Source organism: Stegodyphus dumicola, chromosome 4 (assembly GCF_044657685.1).
Source record: "Stegodyphus dumicola isolate Sdum_Otavi_A_Nest chromosome 4, ASM4465768v1".
In the NCBI taxonomy this organism is placed as follows: Eukaryota; Metazoa; Arthropoda; class Arachnida; order Araneae; family Eresidae; genus Stegodyphus; species Stegodyphus dumicola.
The window spans coordinates 248,383,237-248,406,902 of NC_140771.1; the positions used below are offsets into that span (position 1 = coordinate 248,383,237).

The following is a 23,666-nucleotide window of genomic DNA, read 5'->3' on the forward strand; positions in this document are numbered from 1 at the left end:
GAGCGGTAAAGTCGCTGAACACTGGTAGTTCGGTCCGAGGTTTGAATCCCGCGAACGGGCTGGCTGCATGAGCGTTTTCGTGGTTTTCCCCATGTGTAACGTGTATACGAGCCAGTTTCCCTTAGAAAGTCCTCCATGAAGGCATCCCTCCCCTTAGGCAGATAGCCCTCGAGGCTTTGCCATAATAACACACACACACATTATCTGAGATCTTATTTAATGTATTGCCACCTTCCTAAAAAATCACTTATTGGTGTCTGATATGTAACTAGTCAATGACTAATATTTTTATTTCAGTGAATTTTATGTCAGTGAATAATATTTTTGTTTTTGTTTGTAATGGCTTTGCAGTTCATATTAAGGAAATTCATTGAACTTTTAAATATACTTTAAATTTAAATACCAGAAATAGCTGTATTTCTGACTGTAGCTTTTTTTTCTTTTTATGCCATATTATATTATGCTGTCACAGCTATAATCAGCCTCATGTACTGTCAAAAAATTATGGTAAAAATTTTAATTTGAAACCCCATAGGAGTAAAGCTGTGGTGAAATTTCCAAAAACATTTAAATTAAATTGAAGAAGAAAACTTGCACAATTTTCTTAAATGAAACAAAATGTGTAAAGCTCAGAATGTATTCGAAAGTCTTTCATCTAGACGTCCATAATCTGGAATGATCTATAATCCGGACCTCAAAGCTAAAAACTTTCTGCGCATGCGCCGCGTTGGCACATGCGCACAGTCGTTTTACGCGTGCGCGTAAGACTTTGACTACTGCGCATATGCGTGTGCGCAAGTGCAGAATACGTTTTTGCCTGCGCGTTTAATGTATAACGGACGGTGTAAGCTAAAATTATCTAATTATCTATTTCAGTTAATGTTAATGATTGCGTTGTTCCTTAATCTTCGAATTGTATCCCGCTTATTATTTTTTGCAGACTGTAAGAGCAATTTTATAAAAGTAACCTTGAACTTTCGATTATGTCAAATAGAATTTCCGATGCTGGAGCTTCCAAAGGATCTACGAAACGAAAGTATGTTTCGATGTCCAACAAACAAAAAGTGGAATTGCTGCAAAAAATGGATAAAGACATGAAGAATGTGACAGAGAGGTTAGTGAAAACGAAAAAATTTCGATTGACAAGTTAGTCTGTATTCTCGGCACAGCAATTAACGGGACTTGAACGGCGGAACTTTGTAACTGAACAAGAACTTATGTCTGTTTATAGAATTAAAGAGAAAGTATTATCACATAAAACGAAGCAACTTAAACTACTTGCATTGAAAGAAATGTTTAATAAAGTAAACAAATAAATATTAATCTTTTTTTTTTTTTTTTTTTTTTTTTTTTTTGATAAATTTTGATACCTTTTAGATCATAATTGTTCTTTATTTCATAAATTACGGTTTCATATTTTTAATTTTAGAATTTCTGCATACCATCTTACGAGATTTAAACTGATGATCTATAATCCGGAATCGCCGAAGTCCCGACGAGTCCGGATTAACGACTTTTGACTGTATATCATTATCGAGCGGTAAAGTCGCTGAACACTGGTAGTTCGGTCCGAGGTTTGAATCCCGCGAATGGGCTGGCTGCATGGGCGTTTTCGTGGTTTTCCCCATATGTAACGTGTATACGAGCCAGTTTCCCTTAGAAAGTCCTCCATGAAGGCATCCCTCCCCTTAGGCAGGTAGCCCTCGAGGCTTTGCCATAATAACACACACACATTATCTGAGATCTTATTTAATGTATTGCCACCTTCCTAAAAAATCACATATTGGTGTCTGATATGTAACTAGTCAATGACTAATATTTTTATTTCAGTGAATTTTATGTCAGTGAATAATATTTTTGTTTTTGTTTGTAATGCTTTGCAGTTCATATTAAGGAAATTCATTGAACTTTTAAATATACTTTAAATTTAAATACCAGAAATAGCTGTATTTCTGACCGTAGCTTTTTTTTCTTTTTATGCCATATTATATTATGCTGTCACAACTATAATCAGCCTCATGTACTGTCAAAAAATTATGGTAAAAATTTTAATTTGAAACTCCATAGGAGTAAAGCTGTGGTGAAATTTCCAAAAACATTTAAATTAAATTGAAGAAGAAAACTTGCACAATTTTCTTAAATGAAACAAAATTTGTAAAGCTCAGAACGTATTCGAAAAATGGTACAGCTATTTTAGCTTTCAGACTGTGAGTGTGGTACTGAAGCAGCATATATAGGGTGTATCAGTACAGCGTTGACAAACTTTCAGGAGAGATAGTCACCTAGACGATGGGAAATCACATAGGAATGCATGGTCAGAAATGCTTTCCTGGGGTGGTAGTGATGATATAAAAGTCAAGAAAGGAAGGACACAAACAGTGAGACCAAACATGTTTTATTAAGTTTAGTACAGCAGAAACCTACAAATAAGAAAAAAAAAAAAAAAACTATGATCATCATTAAAGAAGGTGTTCGAAATTACGACCCGGACCGTGATGCAAGCCTCACTTCTCTGGCACATGGAAGATCTGCATCACGAATGGAAAATCACATAAAAAATGCATGATAGACAGTTCCAGCATCATGGTCTGGGCCAAAATTTCGAACACCTTCTTTGATGATGATGTTTCTTTATGTTGTTTTTTCTTTATTTTTGTTGTACTCTGAATAATAAATATGTTTTCTCACCCTGTTTGTGTCCTTTCTTTCTTCACTTTTGTGTCATCACCACCGCCCCAGGAAAGCCTTTCTGACCATTCATTCCTGTGTGATTTCCCATCGTAAAGGTGTACTCTTTCTCTCAGTTTGTCAGTGCTGTACTGATATGCCCTGTATATATATATATATAGAGAGAGAGAGAGACAGATAGTTGAGAGAGACAGATAGGTATACCCTGTTAAAACAGAGACCTTTGCAAGGTAAAGGTTGCCAGGAAAAGAGCAAGACTTTGCATCATTGGCAGACTATTAGCGAATGATCGAATAACATTGGAGGAAGCTTGTTGAGGCAATCTTGGCCTGTAATAGGCAGTAGTGCCACTAAAGGAGATATATATACATATACATAAATGAATGAATACAAAGTAAAAGCAGTTAAGAACCTAATCAATTACACACTAATAGCAGCAACAAGTAGTGGTAATAATGCAAAATAAAATAAAATAAATAAAATTATCTTTTATTATTTAAAACAAATTTTATGATTATTTTGCATTATGTATATATATGATTTTTAGAATAATTTATTTTATTTCTTACAGGCAAAACATGCTGATATATTGCTGCCTTTTATTCATTACCTAAATTCTGTTCTCTTTGAAGAGCGCATTTTTGAGTTTTCTCAGGTACATATCTTTTATTAATACATGGATATTTATTCTTTTTTATCAATCTATGTATTAGCTATGTTTGTTTAGGCACAAGCAGATGCCATTATATCTACATATTCAGAAGAAGCCCCAGACAGCTTGTGGAAAGTAATTTTATGTTCCAGTTTAACTGGATATAAAATTGGTAAGATTTCTTTAAACAAAGTAAATATTTTACATAGTTTTTAAAATTTGATATTTGCATGAAATTATTTATCTAAAAACCTAACTCTAAAAACTTATTTGAAAACTTTAATTTAATTTATTTAGACAAAGTCATTTTGATGTTGAAACGAAGACTGACAAGTAAACGACAGTAAGAACTGTTTTAATTCAATAGTTATGAAATTCCTAAATTCGTGCATTTTTGTTTTAAAACTGTATCAAATTTTTATATGCATGATATATTTACAGTCCACTGAGTCCTGTTAGTAGTGCTGCTGATACAACAGCATTAGTTCGACTTCTGATACAAAAAGGAAATTTTGATGCTGCGCAAAGTATGTTTTTATCACTTGCGAAGGTAAGACATTTAGATCTGTAGTTAACTGTCCATTTATGTAACTGTGCTTAATCATGCTGTTGCTGTGTTATTAATTATGCTGTTGGCTTTTATGAAACTTTGCAGTTATGTTTCTTGAATCTTTGAAGAATTAAGCTTGGAGTTTATCAAAAGTATACCTTTTTAACTGAAATAGTTTCTTTATCTGATTAATTGATTTGTATTCTAATTTTATGCTTTTTGTGACTTCTAAAGCTTATTCTGTTAAATAATTTAAAGTATCCGTGAATTATTTATTGCACTGTACTGTCTATATCCCATACCTAAAATTTGCATACCTAAAATTGTGAAATGGCTTTGCTATATTGTTACAAAATGTACAGATGTGGTAAGATAGCTTCCCCACAAAGCAGTTTTAGGGTTGCCATGAAATAGCAAGGAAAGCCATGTTGCCACATTTGGCGAGAAATCGCCCATTTGGCGACAAAATTGCCGATATACCATAGATGGTTGGAGAACCTTCTGGAACGAATTCTTACCGGTTTAGCCCAGAATGTTCTCGAACACTGGCCGAAAGCTATATAAACCCTGCTGGCCCGCAGTCAGGTGTGCTATATCGAGAGGGCGAGTCAGTGTATGTGCCTTGTCTAGAGTGTGAGTTAGTATTGAGTTGGTGTCTCATCTAGCAAGTCAATCCCTGCGGAGTCAATCAAGTTGACAGCCAGCGAGTGCCGAGTGGGTCGTCGAGTGCACCGAAAGTGTCTCGTAGTGTATTGCAGTTAGTGCATCGTTGAGAGAGCGTGTTAAGCTCCGGGAATGACTGAACCGAAGAGTCAGGAGCTGTGCTCTGTGTGTCATCGAGTGCATCGCGAGTTGTAGCATGGAGAGTCTCAAGAGTACGTAAAGTTCCGAGAACGACCAAGCAGAGTCGTGAGCTGTACTCTAGTGCTTTGCCATGAAGCTGCCTCCACCATGATAGCCTGATATCCTAAAGGCTGTGTCGCTGATCATGTCAGCGTGTTTATAGTAGTTCATTGACGACTGTAAAAACGTGTTTTGGAGATATCCTGACAATACTGGCCAATAAAGTGTGTTTCGATACTTCATCAAGTGTCGTAGTTGTTCATTCCAAATCTACGAACCACGTACGAACGTGAAGGAAGAAAATAACGTACGAGTAATAACTGGTGTCAGAAAAGAAAAACGCAACAATATTATAACTTTTCCTTGTGAACGGAAAGTGTGTATGTAATTAAAATTAACCATGATTACAAAGTAATTGTATTATGTACAGAAAGCATCACAGAAAAAAAATGGGACAGTTCTATATCTCCCATTCTACTGGACCAATTGTTGAAATTTAAATTGCGTTTTGCACGTCTCAAAAATGCTACTCGGGTTATACTATATTAAATTTATATATAGCATTGTTCTAACATAGGTATTTTGACACAAAATCGGACTTTTTCTGAAATGACATGCCAATGTTTTTCCGTATTTCGATTCTACAACACTAATTATGCCTAACTACCAAGTTTTGTAAAATCTCACGAGTAGTTTTTAAAAAATTAGCTCTTAAAATTTTACCCCTTCCATGCTAAGTTCATGTCAGGTGAAAAAATAAGTACCCATATTTGTGACAGTTCTAAGCTTAAAATTATTTATTAATATATGAGGTAATTTCTACGTATGGTATAATATTTTATTCCTTGTGTAGAAAAGGTTATTGGGACAAACAGCTTGCACAAACACCATGTATTTACAGAGACTGCCATGCTGCAGTGTTAGTCATAAAATAGTTTTCAGACCTTAAGGTAGTAGAACTCCACCTTGAATAGAGGAATAAACTAAAACCCTGCCTCAAGAAAAAATGGTGCTCTGATTGCTAGAAATCTCTATGTGAGGGAAAGAAAAAAGTGCTTTGCAGGTAAAACTAGAAGTATTTACTCTGTGGTCTTGGACTAATCGTATGTTAAGCACTTGAAGGTGCTGAGTATACTCGAGTGTATCATTACAGGATGGTTTCTTCAATCTGAGGTAACTTGGGTGAACCAGGGAAAGGGTTAAAGGTACAGATGTGGTAAGATAGCTTCCCCACAAAGCAGTTTTAGGGTTGCCATGAAATAGCAAGGAAAGCCATGTTGCCACATTTGGCGAGAAATCGCCCATTTGGCGACAAAATTGCCGATATACCATAGATGGTTGGAGAACCTTCTGGAACGAATTCTTACCGGTTTAGCCCAGAATGTTCTCGAACACTGGCCGAAAGCTATATAAACCCTGCTGGCCCGCAGTCAGGTGTGCTATATCGAGAGGGCGAGTCAGTGTATGTGCCTTGTCTAGAGTGTGAGTTAGTATTGAGTTGGTGTCTCATCTAGCAAGTCAATCCCTGCGGAGTCAATCAAGTTGACAGCCAGCGAGTGCCGAGTGGGTCGTCGAGTGCACCGAAAGTGTCTCGTAGTGTATTGCAGTTAGTGCATCGTTGAGAGAGCGTGTTAAGCTCCGGGAATGACTGAACCGAAGAGTCAGGAGCTGTGCTCTGTGTGTCATCGAGTGCATCGCGAGTTGTAGCATGGAGAGTCTCAAGAGTACGTAAAGTTCCGAGAACGACCAAGCAGAGTCGTGAGCTGTACTCTAGTGCTTTGCCATGAAGCTGCCTCCACCATGATAGCCTGATATCCTAAAGGCTGTGTCGCTGATCATGTCAGCGTGTTTATAGTAGTTCATTGACGACTGTAAAAACGTGTTTTGGAGATATCCTGACAATACTGGCCAATAAAGTGTGTTTCGATACTTCATCAAGTGTCGTAGTTGTTCATTCCAAATCTACGAACCACGTACGAACGTGAAGGAAGAAAATAACGTACGAGTAATAACTGGTGTCAGAAAAGAAAAACGCAACAATATTATAACTTTTCCTTGTGAACGGAAAGTGTGTATGTAATTAAAATTAACCATGATTACAAAGTAATTGTATTATGTACAGAAAGCATCACAGAAAAAAAATGGGACAGTTCTATATCTCCCATTCTACTGGACCAATTGTTGAAATTTAAATTGCGTTTTGCACGTCTCAAAAATGCTACTCGGGTTATACTATATTAAATTTATATATAGCATTGTTCTAACATAGGTATTTTGACACAAAATCGGACTTTTTCTGAAATGACATGCCAATGTTTTTCCGTATTTCGATTCTACAACACTAATTATGCCTAACTACCAAGTTTTGTAAAATCTCATGAGTAGTTTTTAAAAAATTAGCTCTTAAAATTTTACCCCTTCCATGCTAAGTTCATGTCAGGTGAAAAAATAAGTACCCATATTTGTGACAGTTCTAAGCTTAAAATTATTTATTAATATATGAGGTAATTTCTACGTATGGTATAATATTTTATTCCTTGTGTAGAAAAGGTTATTGGGACAAACAGCTTGCACAAACACCATGTATTTACAGAGACTGCCATGCTGCAGTGTTAGTCATAAAATAGTTTTCAGACCTTAAGGTAGTAGAACTCCACCTTGAATAGAGGAATAAACTAAAACCCTGCCTCAAGAAAAAATGGTGCTCTGATTGCTAGAAATCTCTATGTGAGGGAAAGAAAAAAGTGCTTTGCAGGTAAAACTAGAAGTATTTACTCTGTGGTCTTGGACTAATCGTATGTTAAGCACTTGAAGGTGCTGAGTATACTCGAGTGTATCATTACAGGATGGTTTCTTCAATCTGAGGTAACTTGGGTGAACCAGGGAAAGGGTTAAAGAGGGAGAAAAATTAAACAGAAAGATTTTTTGTCTTAGTCCATGCAGATGATATTTTAGGGTGCTAATTTTTAGAATGTGATGTTCTTAAATACCCGTTAAGTTGAATCGCCTTGAAAACTTTTTTTTTAAGCCCAAAGGGACAATTTGCTCGGAAGGGCTACTAATTTCATTTTGGCGTTTTGCATTAATTCACTATAAATATCAGTTCATTTTTCAAATTGTTGCCACCAAATATTAGAGCCCTGCATTATATTTAAAAAAATTAAATAATGAAATATCTGCATGAATGTATGTATGTTTTTCGCATTATGAAAAAACAACGGTACCTACAGACATCAAATTTTGAATAACATAGTCTTCCATTTGAATATTGGGACCTGGAAGACCAAATTTGGAATTTGTTTCAACAAACATTAAAGAATTTTTTATTTACAAACTCATCGCTTTCAAAATGAGCAAAGTCAACATTTTGTGAGGCAAAAAAAAAAAATATATCTAGCACGCGAGACTGTGTATTGGAAATTCTAAAGTTATGCTGTTTTAAATATTTCGTGATAATGCTTTTGAATTGAATTTTATGGTTTAAGTGCAAAGAACATTATATTTAATGAGTAAAGGTAACACACAAAACTTTAGAAAACGCCCCTTTGGGCGTAATATATAATTTGAAAGCTTTCAGATTTTTATTATTATTTAAAAGCAGAAAAACTTTATTTTTGTTCCATCTTCAAACTGTAAACTGGAGAATAGAAATGCAGTTGAATTATCAAATCTACATTAAGTATGCTTTTAAACCTGTTTGTAGTTTAGATTTTAATGTAGAATTAAAATTTGTAAATACACTTGTTTACTTTAATTTGACATCTTCTGTTATATTTTTCTCTTCTTATACATGCTTAACAGACAGATCTCGTGACAGTCTTATCTAATGTACATAATAAATTATGGGACGGCAAAAAACTTTCATCACTTGGAAAAGTAAGTTCATTTTTGTTACATTCAGATTTGTTATATAATAAATGCTGTTAATTGATTATTATGCATTATTAAGTAACTTTCATCCTTAAAATAGTTTCTTTTTTTAATTTAAGCTATCCAAACTTATTGATACATGTTTCTGATTACATGCATAAACATAAATGTTAATAAATGCAAATAAGATTAGTAAAGCAATTACTCATTCAAATTACTTTCAGTAATCTCTTGAAAAATATGATCCGCTTGATATTTAATACTGTAATTGTTACTTTCTTACCTTGTTTGTAATTTTTTTTCATGTGTTTCTATTGTTTGTCTGAATGAAGGTTAGAAGGTTTATTAGATTATGGGAAGCAATAAAGGAAAAAAGATTTTGTAAATGGTAGCTTTAATTGTGTAAAAAATGACATAGCAGAGTGTTAATGAATTTTGGCTACAATTATTCAATTTGGGTGTGAAAATGGTATGTGCTTTCAGATAAAAAAATTAAATAAATGAATAAAAGTTTTACAAAAATGATATTTGGGAAATAATTATGTACACCTTGCACACACACACTAAAAAAAAATCTGACAGTTCTATATCTCCCATTCTATTAGACCGATTGTCGAAATTTAGCTTGCGTTTTCCATGTCTCGAAAGCACGACCTAGGATATATATGAGATTTATATATAGCATTGTTCTAACATAGTTATTGTGACACAAATTCGACCTTTTTATTAAATAATATACCAATTTGTTTCCATATTTCGATTCAATGACTGAAATTAGAGTGCCAAGTTTTGTAAAAATCACGCGAGTAGTTTTTAAAAAATTAGCTCTCAAATTTTCAGCTCCTCTGTATTAATTGAAGTTGGTATATATTTATCAATATCTCTTTCTTTATTAAACTTACTTGATTCTTCCTTTCACATTTCAAAATTTAGGTTCATTCGAAATAAAATTAACCCAATTTTTATAATTATTTTTAAAATTTGTATTTTTAAATAATTTTTATAAATTTGTTGAAAAAAATTTTGAATTATAACCTATAAAATTTTTACCATAATTTTGAAGTAGATGTATTTCTAAGCATACCCGCAAAAAAATTAGAGTTTTTTATTCAAAATTTTTTAAGATATATGTGTGCATATTGGTGCCTTCTGAAATGTGGCAGATTTGTTATAATAGATAATTATGCCAAATCTAGTTTACACACTTAGTTAAAATTATTTGAAAGTATGAACAATGATCTTTTTTCTGTTCATGTACAATATAGAAAAGGAAAGGAAAATAGGTTGCCATAAATAAGGAGTTTGTTGTTTGCACCTAGTTCTTGCCACAAACTGAAAAGAAAATGCGTCAAGATAAATTTTTAACTTTCTTCATAAATGTCTCACCAAAAATTACAAAATTTTATATCTAAGCATAATTTTATTTGCAGAATCAAAATATAAAAAAACTGGTGTGTTATTTCAGAGAAAGTCTGATTTTGGGTCAAAATACCTATGTTAGAACAATGCTTTATATAAATCTGATATATATCGTAAGTTGTGCTTTCGAGACATGAAAAACGCAAGTTAAAATTCGACAATGGGTAGAGTAGAATGGGAAATATAGAACTGTTCCTTTTTTGTCTGTGTGTGCAAGGTGTACTTCAACTGCTACTGCAGCTGGGTTATTTAAGCATAATATTTAGAGCTTCAGACTATGCTGTTTTTAAGGAAGAAAATTTTATATTGAAATAAATAAAGCATTTGAGCGCTTTTGCAGGATATGACAGATCTTTCTTTCATGTATTTTTGTTAATTTATTAGCATTATTAACTCTAGTTTTAGAAATGTAGTTACATTTGCATTTTTTTTCCCCAGTTCACTATGCAGGTGAGACCTGATGCATTTGTTGAGTTGCTGCTAAATGATGTTGCATGCAAACAAATGAAAGTTACTAAGGTTTTACATGTACTGCAGGTATGATCTTTTGCTTTATTTTACCATTTGGAGTATTAAACTGTGTTTTATTACCACTAAATTATATTAATCATTTTCTTTTTAAAGAATGAATCACCAGATGCTGATCTGCATTCTTTACCTCTTTTAAAAGATTTTTTGGAGGCAATTCTAAGTGGTAAGTCAAGTTTAAATTTCTGTATCAAAGTTGCAAATTTTTTAATTGAGTCAAGCCATGTGCCAATGAATCCCTGCAAACAATGAACAAACCTCTTTGACCTATATATTTATGTTATCCAATTTCCAATACACTTATATTATTTTATACTGCTGTAGCAAATTTGCAAGGGTAGGAAAAGCAAATATAATAAACTGTATGGTGATCTTCATTTGAATTTTTTTTTCATATTTTTTCAATAATTTCTGTTAGTTTTCTTGAAAAATTTAATAACCATTAAAATCATTTGCATTTATGATGTTAAGATCCAAATGCCACTCATAAAGGAAAACACCTCTGCATTGCTTTTCCTTTATCTTCGCTCACACTTTTCCCTATGTTCTAAACAAATTCTTTCTATAGAAAGGTGTGAAACTAATTTTGGAGAACATGAGACATGGTAACCATAGCTCAGAACACCATATATCTGACAACTGAACATGTATCTAACCACTTAACCCAAGAATGTTGAATAGGTCTCTGATCCCATTCATATTTTTTGAACAAGCTCTCAGACGAGATCTGTTATAGGCTGTGGCTATAGCTGAGAATTTTGAAATTTTCACTATTCAGAAAGAAAAAAAAAAGCTGGGGATGAATCTTTTGAGCTTAGAGCACTTAAATGTCTGAAACTTAAAATAGATTTAGATTATTTTTTGCCACCAAATGTAACTTACTTATTGATTGAAGCATGATCAAGAGTTTGAAGTGTCATTACAGGGAACAGCTCAGATTAAGTATATTGGATAATTACAACAGTCATGGCAATTGTAACATATTATGGCTTGATAGAGTGCTAACTCTAGAAGTCTTGATGACTTATTATAGAAGCTATTATCTCAAAATGTTTTTGGTATACTGGTCAAGCAAAGCTTTTTAGCCCAAAGAGCACAGAAGGGCTATTAATTCCATTTAGGCATTTTGTGTTAGTTCACTATAAATGTTGGTTCACTTTTTCAAATTGTTGCCACCAAATATTAGAGCCCTGTTTTATATTTAAAGAAATTAAATAATGGAGAACTTGCATAAATGTATGTATATTTGTCGCATTATGATAAAACAACAGTATCTAGAGCCATCAAATGTTGAATAATGTAATCTTCCATTGACTATGGGCATCTGGAAGCCCAAATTTGGAATTTGAAATTTTTTTTATTATCGATTTTATATCTTGTAACACTTTAACGGATTTTTGATTAACAAACTTAATGACTTCAAAGCCAGCAATCGCAATACTGTACGGAGGAGAGGGGGGGAATTTTATCTCCAGCGACCGTGTATCGGAAGTTCTAAAGATAGGCTCATTTTAAAATTATATTGCTGTTGAACTGAATTTTATGGCTTAAGATCAAAGAACATGATATTTAATAAATAAAAGTAGCACACAAAACATTCAAAAAATGCCCCTTTGGCCATAATGTAAAATCTATCTGAAAGCCTTCAGATTTTTTTTTTTTTTTTTTTTTTTACGAGTACAATCTTCCTGTGCACCACAGATGTAAAACAAGGGGCTTACAGAAGTAAGTTAGCTAAAACATTAAATGTTGCATGCATAAGTGAAATGAACAAAAGCAGAGAAGAGCAGTCGGGATTTCATGAAAACGGTCGAGTTCACTGGCCAAGTCACAGCGAACGTTTTCAAATCATTCTGCAACCATAATCTAGGGCCATCAAAAGTAGGGCTTGAGAAAATAAAATGTTTCACATCTTGAGGTCTTTTTTTTTTTTTTTTTTTTTTTTTTTTTTTTTTTTTACATTTACATACATTGTTTGATCAGAATGAAACAGATAACTTATAAATTTACTGTGATCAGATAAAAACTGAGAAACTTTAAAAATAATAAAGAGGAAAAACTCAGAATGCAGTCCATGGTAAATAGAAAAAAAAAAAAAAAAAACTTTTTGGTGACATAGCATTTCAAGATTAAATCCTATTCCACTTAGCTAAAAGTTTCTTATAATGAAAGGACTTCCAATAGAACTCTTTGAAATGCTGTTATTGATATGTATGGGTAAATTTAAGACATCTTTAGCTAAGAAATCAGTTCTTTCAATTCCGTAGAATCCGTGATAAGCGTGAACATAAGCAAAATGGATAACAATTCCCGTATTTGTAAGCAAACTGACAGTTTCAATTACTAATTTATCACTGCTGGTAATACTCTTCAGAAGGAGAAAAGAATCAGAACATATCATTTCTTATTAAGTGGAATTATAACAATGTTTTACTTATCAGAATTGTTTAACTGTGTATTCTTTAATAATATTTTGATGTCATATAATCAAAACAAACATTGTTAATATTTATACCTTGAGGATGCTGTACCATTGTCCTTGATCCATTTGACGGCAAGATAAATACACAGAAGTTCTGCCTGAAAAACTGTGCATTAATTCCGTATAGCAAAGAGTTTTAAAGATGAAAATGAGGATTTGCCTTATTACTAAGTGACTAAAAAGATGTTTCAGTATTTTCAGAACGTGATAGATTTTTCACTGACATAATTATAATGTTGTTACATGCAAAGATCTAACTGATGAAGCTATTGTGATAGAAATTAAAGTGTTCACCCGGCCATGCTGTGCTACATATTCTTAGTAGGTTTTCATTCACATAAAGGAGGATAGTAAAGAAGGCCGTAACCTCAGAAATGAAATAGAAACTGTGTAGAGGTGCCCACCAATGGCCAAGCGACAAAGTTTCTGAACACTGGTAATTCTCTGGTAAAGGTTCGAATCCCATGAAGAGACTGGCTGCATGGGCGTTTTCGTGGTTTTCCCCATGTGTAACGTACATGAGCCAGTTTCCCTTAGAAAATCCTCCGTGAAGGCATCATCCCCTTAAGTAAATAGCCCTAGTCTGCTTTGCCATAATTAAATAAATTAAACCAAACTGTAGAGCAGAAAGTAGTGAAATCTTTTCAGTTTTTGGAGAAAAATATTGATAAAATTTTCCTGCAATCTGCATAACTGCAGTAAAAAATTGCATATTATTTTGGAATTCAGAAATTTAGAAAAATTTAATGTAAATTTTTCAGCATTTTTATTAATCATTATTATGCTGTTATAGTTTTTGAATAAAATAGTTATGTATAATTATAAATGTATTATATTTTTATTTATCATGGATGATAAAATAGTTATTCATAGCTATAGATGTAAGATAAATTACTTAGCATAAATATCAGAACCATGATGCTAAAGAATTTATTGTGTAAAATTATAAATATATAATGAAACTGGGAAAGAACAGCCAACAATTTTAAAAACTGTGCGTAATAATAATTGTAATTAAATCTTAATATTAGTTTTTGAAATTGAATTTATTATTCACTTCTTATGATAAATATAAGTGTTGATTCTTTTCTACTCATGTCTGTGTAAGAGAGAAAGAGATTTATCATTCAGTTTTTACGAGATAATCTATTTTTCTTATTGGGTTATTTGTAGTTGCCCAACTTTATGGGCCCTTGAAGTTTCTTGTAGCAGGGTTCAATTGTATAAAGAAAGAAAGTAAAAAAAAATATATATATATATATATATATATATATACACATACATGAAAAATTCCTTATAAGAAGTTCCTAGTAGCAAAATATTTATGAGTATTATCCAGCAAAATTACTTCTCTGTAGGTCTTTTATTTGCTACTTAAATTATTTATTTTACTTCTTCATGAATTGTGTTTGTTTATTTGAAACTGAGAAAAACCACATATTTACAACATTAAGTTCTAAATCATTTAAAATTTGTGTTCTGTTTTATGTGATATTTTAATAAATGTAAATGTTTTAAATTTAATTTTAGATAAAAAGATGCTGTCTGATGTTGATTCATCTGTCTTAGTAAGATTTTAATTTTATTCCATTCATTTTAATATTCATTAAGACATATTAATGTATAATGTAGTTTCATTACATTTTCATGAAATTTTCGTTACTTGTTTTGCTTATAAAATGGTTGTTTTCCTGAAAGTTGCAGAAATGTGCTTTAAATAATTAAAATTATATTGACTAATAATTTTAAATCTTTATTGTTATCTGTTAACCGCTACAGTTGTGACTTATCATGAAAACCTTCTGGGACAAACCATTCCGAGCAGTAAAGCAAAGCCCGGAATTTTTCTGGCCATATCACTTACGAGGTTAAATAGTATGGCAAGTGCTATTAGGTAGATAAATTTTGCCAGCAATTATTTTCCATCCACCTCATCATTTATTGTAGAAATGTTTTAAACTCTTTTGTAATGTTTTTAAAAATGTTTCTTATGTTTTCTAGAAGATATCTTATTTTCTCTCAGTGAAGAAAATTGAATTTGACTTAAGATATGAAACTAAATTGATAATAATTTGACATACCATACGATCTTTCATTTATCTTTCAGATTATAACATTACATTTCTTATTAAGTGGAATTATAACAATGTTTTACTTATCAGAATCGTTTAACTGTGTATTCTTTAACAATATTTTGATGTCATATAATAAAAACAAACATTGTTAATATTTATACTATTCATACAGTTAACAAAACTCTCTAAAACTCTCTGATATCTTACTTTGGCTTCAGAATTTCAGTTGATTTTTTTGTACCAGTACCCTATCATCTGCATCAAAAATAAAACTTATTGCTGATGATAAATTTCTGTAGCAACAGGGACAGGGAAAAGTAGAAGGAGCACCAGAACTTCATCAGTGACTTTTACAGGTATTGCTCCACTGCACTACTGTACCCGCTGGGTGTTCAGTTGGTCCACATCGGAAGCCAGCCTAACAAGACATTTGCAGAGATACTTTACATTAATTCTAGACTTCCGTATTGAATCATATAATACTTTATACAATTATTACAGTGAATTTAATCGATTAACAAAAATTGACAGTTTAATATAACATAATTACTTTGAACATACATTAGTATATCATACAAACAATACATTTACATTAGTATATCAAATTACATCAAATTACATTAAACATCTATTAAGGAACTAATTATTGTAGAATATTTTGTGCATCTCCTACTGCATTGTCGTATTCCTAAGGCAATTAATTATCTTGTTAATACATTTCCTTTCATGTTATAGACAATTGCATCATTTCTGAAATCTTACATTGTTATTGTAAATTAATATATCATAATTATGTCAAACATACATTAGCACATCACATAATACTTACATTTACATTGATATATGTAGTTATGTCAGATTATATCTTTAAAAAAATCATTTTTTATTAATGACTTAATTATTATCTTTTTTTTTTTTCATCTTCTAGTACATTGACAGATTCTTAATGTAATTATTTTATTCTGACACATCTTACCATATTTAGCCTGTTTCAGGCATTTGCAACATTTTCTAAAATCTTGTTTTATTTTTGTAAGCTGTGGAATAAATGGTATTTATACAGACATGATAGCATCTTGACATACGTCTCCTCTGTTATATGAGAAAAGTTTCTTCATAATTAAGGAAATCTTTTGTTGTAATTGAGGGATTGTTAGTTAGCATTTAATGTACTCAGGCTTTGTGTCCTTTCAGTACTTTGTGTCCTTTCTTTGCAGTGTAACTCTTTTGTGAGCTAGCATTTGAAAATAAAGTGCTCCGGGTGTCTCTTTTTTTATTGCCGCATGGCTGTCACTGTATATAGTAAAGTATGTTAAATGCCTTTGATGAGCCCATAGAATAGCGTGTTTTATGGCTGAAAGCTGAATTTGGAAAACGCTGTTGTTGTTTCTTAGGTGTCCCTTCTATTCTGCTGTTTCTTGTTCTGAGAGAAGTGTTAAGAATGTGCATCCTACTTCTTCATTTATCTTTGACCCATCTGTGTGCACTACTGGAAATGTAGGTACACTGAGAGTTTCTTCTTTTATAGATATTTTGAGTTTTGCATATATTGCAGGATGTTTAGGTAAGGATATCAAGGGGCCACAGGTTTGGATATTCTACCTCTATGTTTTTCTTGAGGTGAAATAACGTGGCTCTTCTGCTTTCAAATGGAGGGGTGGAATTCCTGTTAATACACAGAGTACTGTCATTGTGGTAGTTCTGTAAACTTTTGCTATTTGTCAAAAGAAGGGGTGTTGAATCAAAGCTAGGAGTCTTTTCTTCCTCACTGTCATGGTATGAGCCCATGGTGATGCCCAGTAAAGGATTATTTTTTCAATCCCAGTATTATAAAGGATGTTTTGCATCATCGACTGGAAGCCTCACATTGTGCCTTCCATCCTGGCGAGGACTTCAGTAGCAATGTATGGGTTGTGATCATATGTGTTTACATTCATTATATTAGATGGCAGGAGTCAAAAATAATTTTATCTAAAAGAAAAAAAAAGTGTATGTTTTCTTGCTGATTTATATTTCAACAATTTTTGATTTATGGAATTCAGAATTTCTGTTTGTAGTGTGGAAAAAAAAAATGTTAATTTAGAAATAGTAAAAATAAAATATATGAACAGTGGTTAGTAATATTGCTGTATAATTTGGTCCAGAAGTAACGCTGACAACATTCTCAATATATTGAAAAATAAAAAGAAGTCATGAATTTTAGTACTGAAAAATGACGTTACAGAAACGATAATGACATAACTACAATAGCAATCTAAATGTAATTTAATTAATAAATAAATGAAAGTAAAAGGCAATATTACTGAAAATGGTTTTAATATGCACATGATCATTCCACATGTCAGTGTGAATTTTGAAATACATTGGCAGACTTGAAATTATAAACTGAAGAAAGAAATCTAATACAGTCAAAAGTCGTTAATCCTGACTCGTCGGGACTTAAGCAATTTCGGATTATCGATTTTTCCAGATCATAGATCATCAGTTTAAATCTGGTAAGATGGCATGCAGAAATTCTAAAATTAAAAATATGAAACCGTAATTTATGAAATAAAGAACAATTATGATCTAAAGGGTATCAAAATTTACAAAAAAAAGCTTAATATTTTATTTGTTTACTTTATTAAACATTTCTTTCAATGTAAGTTGTTTAAGTTGCTTTGTTTTATGTGATAATACTTTCTCTTAAATTCTATAAACAGACATAATTTCTTGTTCAGTTGCGCTGTTTCGCTGTTCAAGTCCCATAATTGCTGCGTCGAGAATACCGACTAATTTGTCAATCGAAATTTTTTCGTTTTCAATAACCTCTGTTTCACTATCGGAAGCGAATTATAATGACGAGGAATTTGATTTAAATCATATCAAAGACGGAGTACATCAAGATTAAATACTACATTTAGTAAGGAATTATAAGCCAAATAAAATAAAAACATCTGCCCTGAAGATAAGGATACTGATGACAGATCAACTTCCAATACATTGCGTGCTGCGGCGTTCCCCCCCCCCCATCGGCCGCTGAGCAGCGTGAAATTGATAAACAGATTTCGGAATGTTTAGAGATATACTTTTATCCATTTTTTGCAGCAATTCCACTTTTTGTTTGATGGACTTCGAAACATACTTTCGCTTTGTAGATCCTTTACATATTAGTAAATATATATCGGAAATTCTATTTGACATAATCGAAAGTTCAAGCTTACTTTTATAAAATTGCTCTAACAGTCTGCGAAAAATAATAAGCTGGATCCAATTTGAAGATTAAGGAACAACGCAATCTGCAACATTAACTGAATTAGATAATTTTAGCTTAGCTTATACCGTTTGTTATGCATTAAATGGGCATGTATAAACATATTAAGCGCATGCGCACACACATATGCACAGCCGTAAAGGTCTTATGCGAATGCATCAACACGACGCATGTGCAGAAACTTTGTAGCTTTGAGGTCCGGATTATGGGTGTCCGAATTAACGACTTTTGACTATATGTGCTTATTAAGGCTAAGAGGGCAATCTGTTGTACTGTTAAACAAAAGCACCCTGATTGCAATTTTTGAAATATATGTAACAATAGCTAAATATTTGTCTAATGCATTCTGAAAAATATTCAATCAACTTTGGACACTATATTGGTTATTCCATAACTTCAATAAATACCTTGGCCTTCTGGTCATCTTGCACTAGGTTGGATGCATGGTTTCAAGCATTATCTTGCATTGAGAAATAATATACTAGATAAATTACAGTGATAAAGAAGAGAATGCCAGGTGCTATGACTTCATTATAATAGCAGAGAACCAGAATGGAGCTTCTAGAAAAAATGCACTAATCAGTTTTTCTCTGCATTTTCCCAACATGCATATACGTTCTTCTATATGTATTTTCTGCCAGTATGCAGTGGATGGTAATTCACATCATATTTTTCCTGTATATATACCAAGATTCATGAATGAAATACGTATCTACCATTGTGCCTGGGTTAATTAAACATTTCAGTAACTATATGAACATCATTAAGGAACTTCTTGTGCCCAGACATTGCTGATATACTTTGTGTGACACTGCATAAAACTGCTTGCTATTGTGAAGTTGTCTTGACAATATCCAGTTAGATACTGGGTGCTTTACAACTGTAGTAGGCTCTTTAGCCAGCTGTTATTTTGTGCTTCAGTTGCCCTCACATAGGAGTCATCCAGAACTGACTGTGCCTTAGAACAACTGGGTACTGGATGTCTAATTATCATTCCCATACTTTATAAACATCTCCATAAGGTGCTTGCGCACTTACTCTTGATCCACCTCACAATTTCAAATTATCATTGTACGTTTTCAAGTCTTCCAGCCACTGACAGTGAATATACTCACTTTTGATGCTATGGTCATACCATTTTCCATCTAAAAGTTCTTCAACTTAGATTGTGACCATCTGTATGATTTTTTAAATAATTATATTTATCACCATTATACCACTGTTGTCAGAGAAACGAACCCTTTTTGAATATTTGTTGGTGCATTAAGAGTTTAATATAGGTCACTGAATGGGAAACTGGAAACATTTAATTTAAAAGAATTTGTTACAAATATATTGTCATGTTAAATGACATTTCTAAATCATGATTCTTTTTTAAATATCAACAGAGATTGTTAGTATGTCTAAACATAGGAATATGTGACACAGTTCAAAAAGACTGTGGCACCCTTGCAGTAGGGCATCAAACAGGAGCAGTGAAATAATGAAATTTTTACTAAGCAAAGGAATGAAAACTGTGCCAGTTCACTCTTGGATCAAAATTCATTAGGTGGCAGGTATATGTGCCATACGTAAGTATATGAATAGGCTGAGAAGGTGAAGAACTGACATCACTAGTGTGGAAGATTCTCCTCACCTAGCTCTCACATAGCAGACAGCACAAGTGTCATAGAGAATGTGATATGCAAAAACTGATGTCTCGTGAAGTCACTTCATAATGAGCTGAATTTTGCCAGATGCAAAATGGATGCACCACGTTTTGGCAACCTGAAGTGAAAAAAAAATGTGAGCTTCTTCCTCATTATGAGGCTGATGACATAACTCTATTGCAGCATGTCATCACTGGGCATTCTTCTGAATGGATTGATGTTCTATATATAAGGTAAAGGTTTATGTGGAAGTGTATGAGTAGCTGTGTACTAGTGAGAAAGAATTTATTTTTCATAGTATCTATGTGATTTTCAAGACTAAACCTAAACTAGTTATGGCTTATGTTAAACAATAATTATTATAACTACATGATTGCTATTTATATTTCTGGCCTAATAATGAAAAAACAAATGTTTATGATCAAAATTGGTTTTATTGTTTTATAAAACATTCTCCATAAAGCCTCCGCTTTTGCATCTGCTTGAACCAATTTTCAAAGCATGCTTTCCACTTGGATTGAGGTAACTCCAAAACATACGTTTCGAATGTATCAACTGCTTCTTCGGGTTTCGCAAATCTCTGACTATGTAATTTATTTTTGCTGTGCGGGAATACAAAAGTCATTGGGTGCCAAATCAGGGCTGTGTGGCTGATGGCCCATCAGTTTGATGTTTTAGCTCATCAAAAATTCCATTGTTTGAGCCAATGTGTGAGGGCTCACAATGTTATGATGAAAAATGATTCACCTCTTCTGCTTTTTTTTGGATTTCTTCAATGACTTCTGGCAAATAAATGGTCATGTTCCATTCGGAATTGACCATCCTGCGTTGGTGTAATATCACTGTCGCCATGTGCCTGGTAATACCGAAGTAAAAGGCAACCATTTGCTTCAATGTGCTTCTTCCATGAACAACTTTTGTTGGATGTGGCTCATCTTGGAAGACCCACACAGTCGATTGCTGTTTTGTTTTGGGCTCTTATGCATAGATCTATGATTCATCACCTGAGTAGATGCTATACACAGCATTTGATGCAATTTGAACGTATTTTTCCAAAATTTCCTTGCTCCAATCAACACAAGCCTTCTTTTGAGCATTTATCAGAATTATGTGGTTTCAACATGAACAAATCTTTTTTACAGCTAAATGTTCACATAATATCTTATTGATGGCTGTCATACTAATCCCCAAAGATGTGTCAATCTCACAGTATGTCAGATGACTATCTTGCTTTATCATTTCACACACAACATCGATATTTTCTGTCACAACAACCGATTTGGATGACCTTCACGGAATTCAACCTGGAGTGAACCGTAATACCAGTTTTTTACAGTGCTGTGTCACTGTATAAAGAATTGTGTTCATCAAAGCATTCTTGTCCTGATAATCCACATCGAAATTTATGAAAAATAGTCACATGAAATTGTTCACTAGTCACTCCCTTTTTCTGCCTTTGAGATGAATTTTTCAATGTGCTGTAAACAACATGGTCATGCTAAAATGGCAAAACATTCTGAAGAAGCTACAGTTAAAAATATCCACCTTTCGATTGGAATTGTCTGCAGTCGCCTAGCAAAACTTACTGTTGGCCAAAAATATAAATAGCAGCCTTCGTATTTCAGGATTTACAATAAATATTCTCTAAACAAAATCTCATTTTTTTATTTAACCGAATAATGTTTTGTGTATATCTAATTTGCATACTGCAAAAATGTAATAAAATAGAGAACTGCTGGTTTAACCATTTAGCCTATGTGGTTATCTAAGATCTAATTATTGACAAATGTTGTGTTTTTGAATTAAAACTCTTCTAACAATTATTTATAGATTTAATTAGATTTCATTAAGCTGAGCTTTTACTGAATGTAACCTTCACTGTATTTTAAATTATCAAGATATAATATTTATAACAAGAACTTTGGATGCATTTAAATAAACCTCAGACAGCTTATTATTTTTCATTTTGCTAAACATAACTGTAAATATTTTTTTAATATTTCGTAATTTAAATAATATTAATGTGTTAATTTCAATAATTGGAGCAACAGAAGTGTGTTATGTTTTGTTTTTTATATATTTATAGGTACTTTTAGTCAAAATCTACTTAAAAAGGTTACTAGAATCTCGTAATAAAAATGGTGCCACTTCAAATACATTTTCTGGAAGTGTAAGTTATTTCTGAAATGAAAAACATGAAATTTTCTTATCTCTTATTTATTTTTTTTTTTACTATTCTTGCTCATTTTTACTTCTGTTTTTTACTTCTTTCTAATTTAGTTTTGCTAATCCCTAATTATAATACTGTAAATTCTATTTCTAATGTACTGTTCGCATCAAAAAAGGGGAGGGGAGTCTTTCAAAAATAAAAAGGAAAATTTTACATTTATTTATGCAAAATAAATAAATAAATGAAATAATAATAATTAATACATTGTTTTCTAAACCTATTGTAATCAAATAAACTAGTGCAATATAATGAAAAAAATTAATTTAATGCTAACATTTATTGTAGTTTCAGTACTCTTCTTTAGACTTTCTCTTCTGTCTATAAATATGATGTTATAGATATTCACACTATTAACAGATCTATGAAGGCTTTGAATAGCAGCCTGTTTTCATGACAAAATTGCTGATGCTTTAAGACTTTGTATGACATGGTGGTTAATGTGTTGATATATATTATTATTACTTGTTTATATTAATTTCAATAAATGACATAAAATTTTATTACCAGAAGGTGTGTTTCTTTCAAGTATCTAAGTATGCATTTTTCTTTTTTTTCAAATGTGAAAAAGCAGTTTCTGTTTGATTACAATAGCATTTAATTCCTTGAATTCTTTTATGTATTCATCACCAATCTAGTTCATTTTATGCATTTACCATTGATGATGAAATCTATAGTCTTCAACAAGTATTTTCAGCAAGGTAAATTTGGCGGTCAAGTAAAATGCTTTCTGATATTAGATCTTTTACTTGTAAGTATTCTATTTCATAGCCCTTTGGTGTAACGACTATTGCAAGTAGATGTATTGAGATCAAGTAGAAGAATTAATACCATCTACAAAGTTTGAACTTGCCAAAAAAACTTGATTGCTCTGTTCAGAATCTATAATTTTCATTGAGATAACGAATACATAGCTTCCTTGTTTGTCAGATTTTCTTCGATCATCATAGTTGCAGATTTATCTTTTAGTTATTGAATTATTTTGCAGATTTATCTATTAGCTGAATTGTTACATACATTGCTTTTAGGTCACCATCAAAATGGGTAATGAAATTTTCAACTGGCAGATAAAAACAAAAAAGTTCACAAAAATTACTAGCCCCAGCTCCTTGAGTAAAGTCCAAAAGGGAACCATCTGTATAGATGTGAAGCCATTCATGAGTATGGTAGCGATCGTGGATAGTTTCCAGAGCAATCACATGGAGTGCTTCAGGACAGCAGTCTGGAAGCAGTCAATATACTGTGCACATTGGATAAAATCCCTTTGAGGTTTCAGGTTACATTTTTTATTGCGATTGTAGTTTCTGCAAAGTGAATTATTAGGGAGACTAATTAATCTGTTATAAAGAATAGTTGCATCTTTTTTAATGACATTAATCAAAAGTTTGTTTTTGTCAATAGCTGCATCCCCAAATCAGGACCATTTTTTT

General features: G+C 32.3%; 1 protein-coding gene across 5 annotated transcripts in view; it reads left to right on the top strand.

The window, feature by feature from the left end:
- LOC118181879 (BLOC-2 complex member HPS3) overlaps nucleotides 1–23,666 on the top strand; it is an 83,549-nt gene that overhangs the window by 33,930 nt on the left and 25,953 nt on the right. For 4 of the 5 annotated variants that reach the window (XR_015040908.1, XM_085816193.1, XM_085816196.1 and 1 more), the window contains 9 exons: nucleotides 3,260–3,343; nucleotides 3,416–3,512; nucleotides 3,638–3,683; nucleotides 3,782–3,890; nucleotides 8,535–8,609; nucleotides 10,461–10,559; nucleotides 10,647–10,716; nucleotides 14,563–14,600; nucleotides 22,096–22,179. Coding sequence is in view for 4 of the 5 variants with exons in the window: in XM_085816193.1 (XP_085672319.1) it covers nucleotides 3,260–3,343; nucleotides 3,416–3,512; nucleotides 3,638–3,683; nucleotides 3,782–3,890; nucleotides 8,535–8,609; nucleotides 10,461–10,559; nucleotides 10,647–10,716; nucleotides 14,563–14,600; nucleotides 22,096–22,179 (702 nt within the window). In the remaining variant the exon portion in view is untranslated. The remainder of the gene's footprint in view (nucleotides 1–3,259; nucleotides 3,344–3,415; nucleotides 3,513–3,637; nucleotides 3,684–3,781; nucleotides 3,891–8,534; nucleotides 8,610–10,460; nucleotides 10,560–10,646; nucleotides 10,717–14,562; nucleotides 14,601–22,095; nucleotides 22,180–23,666) is intronic. The other variant, XM_085816194.1, reaches the window with a different exon arrangement.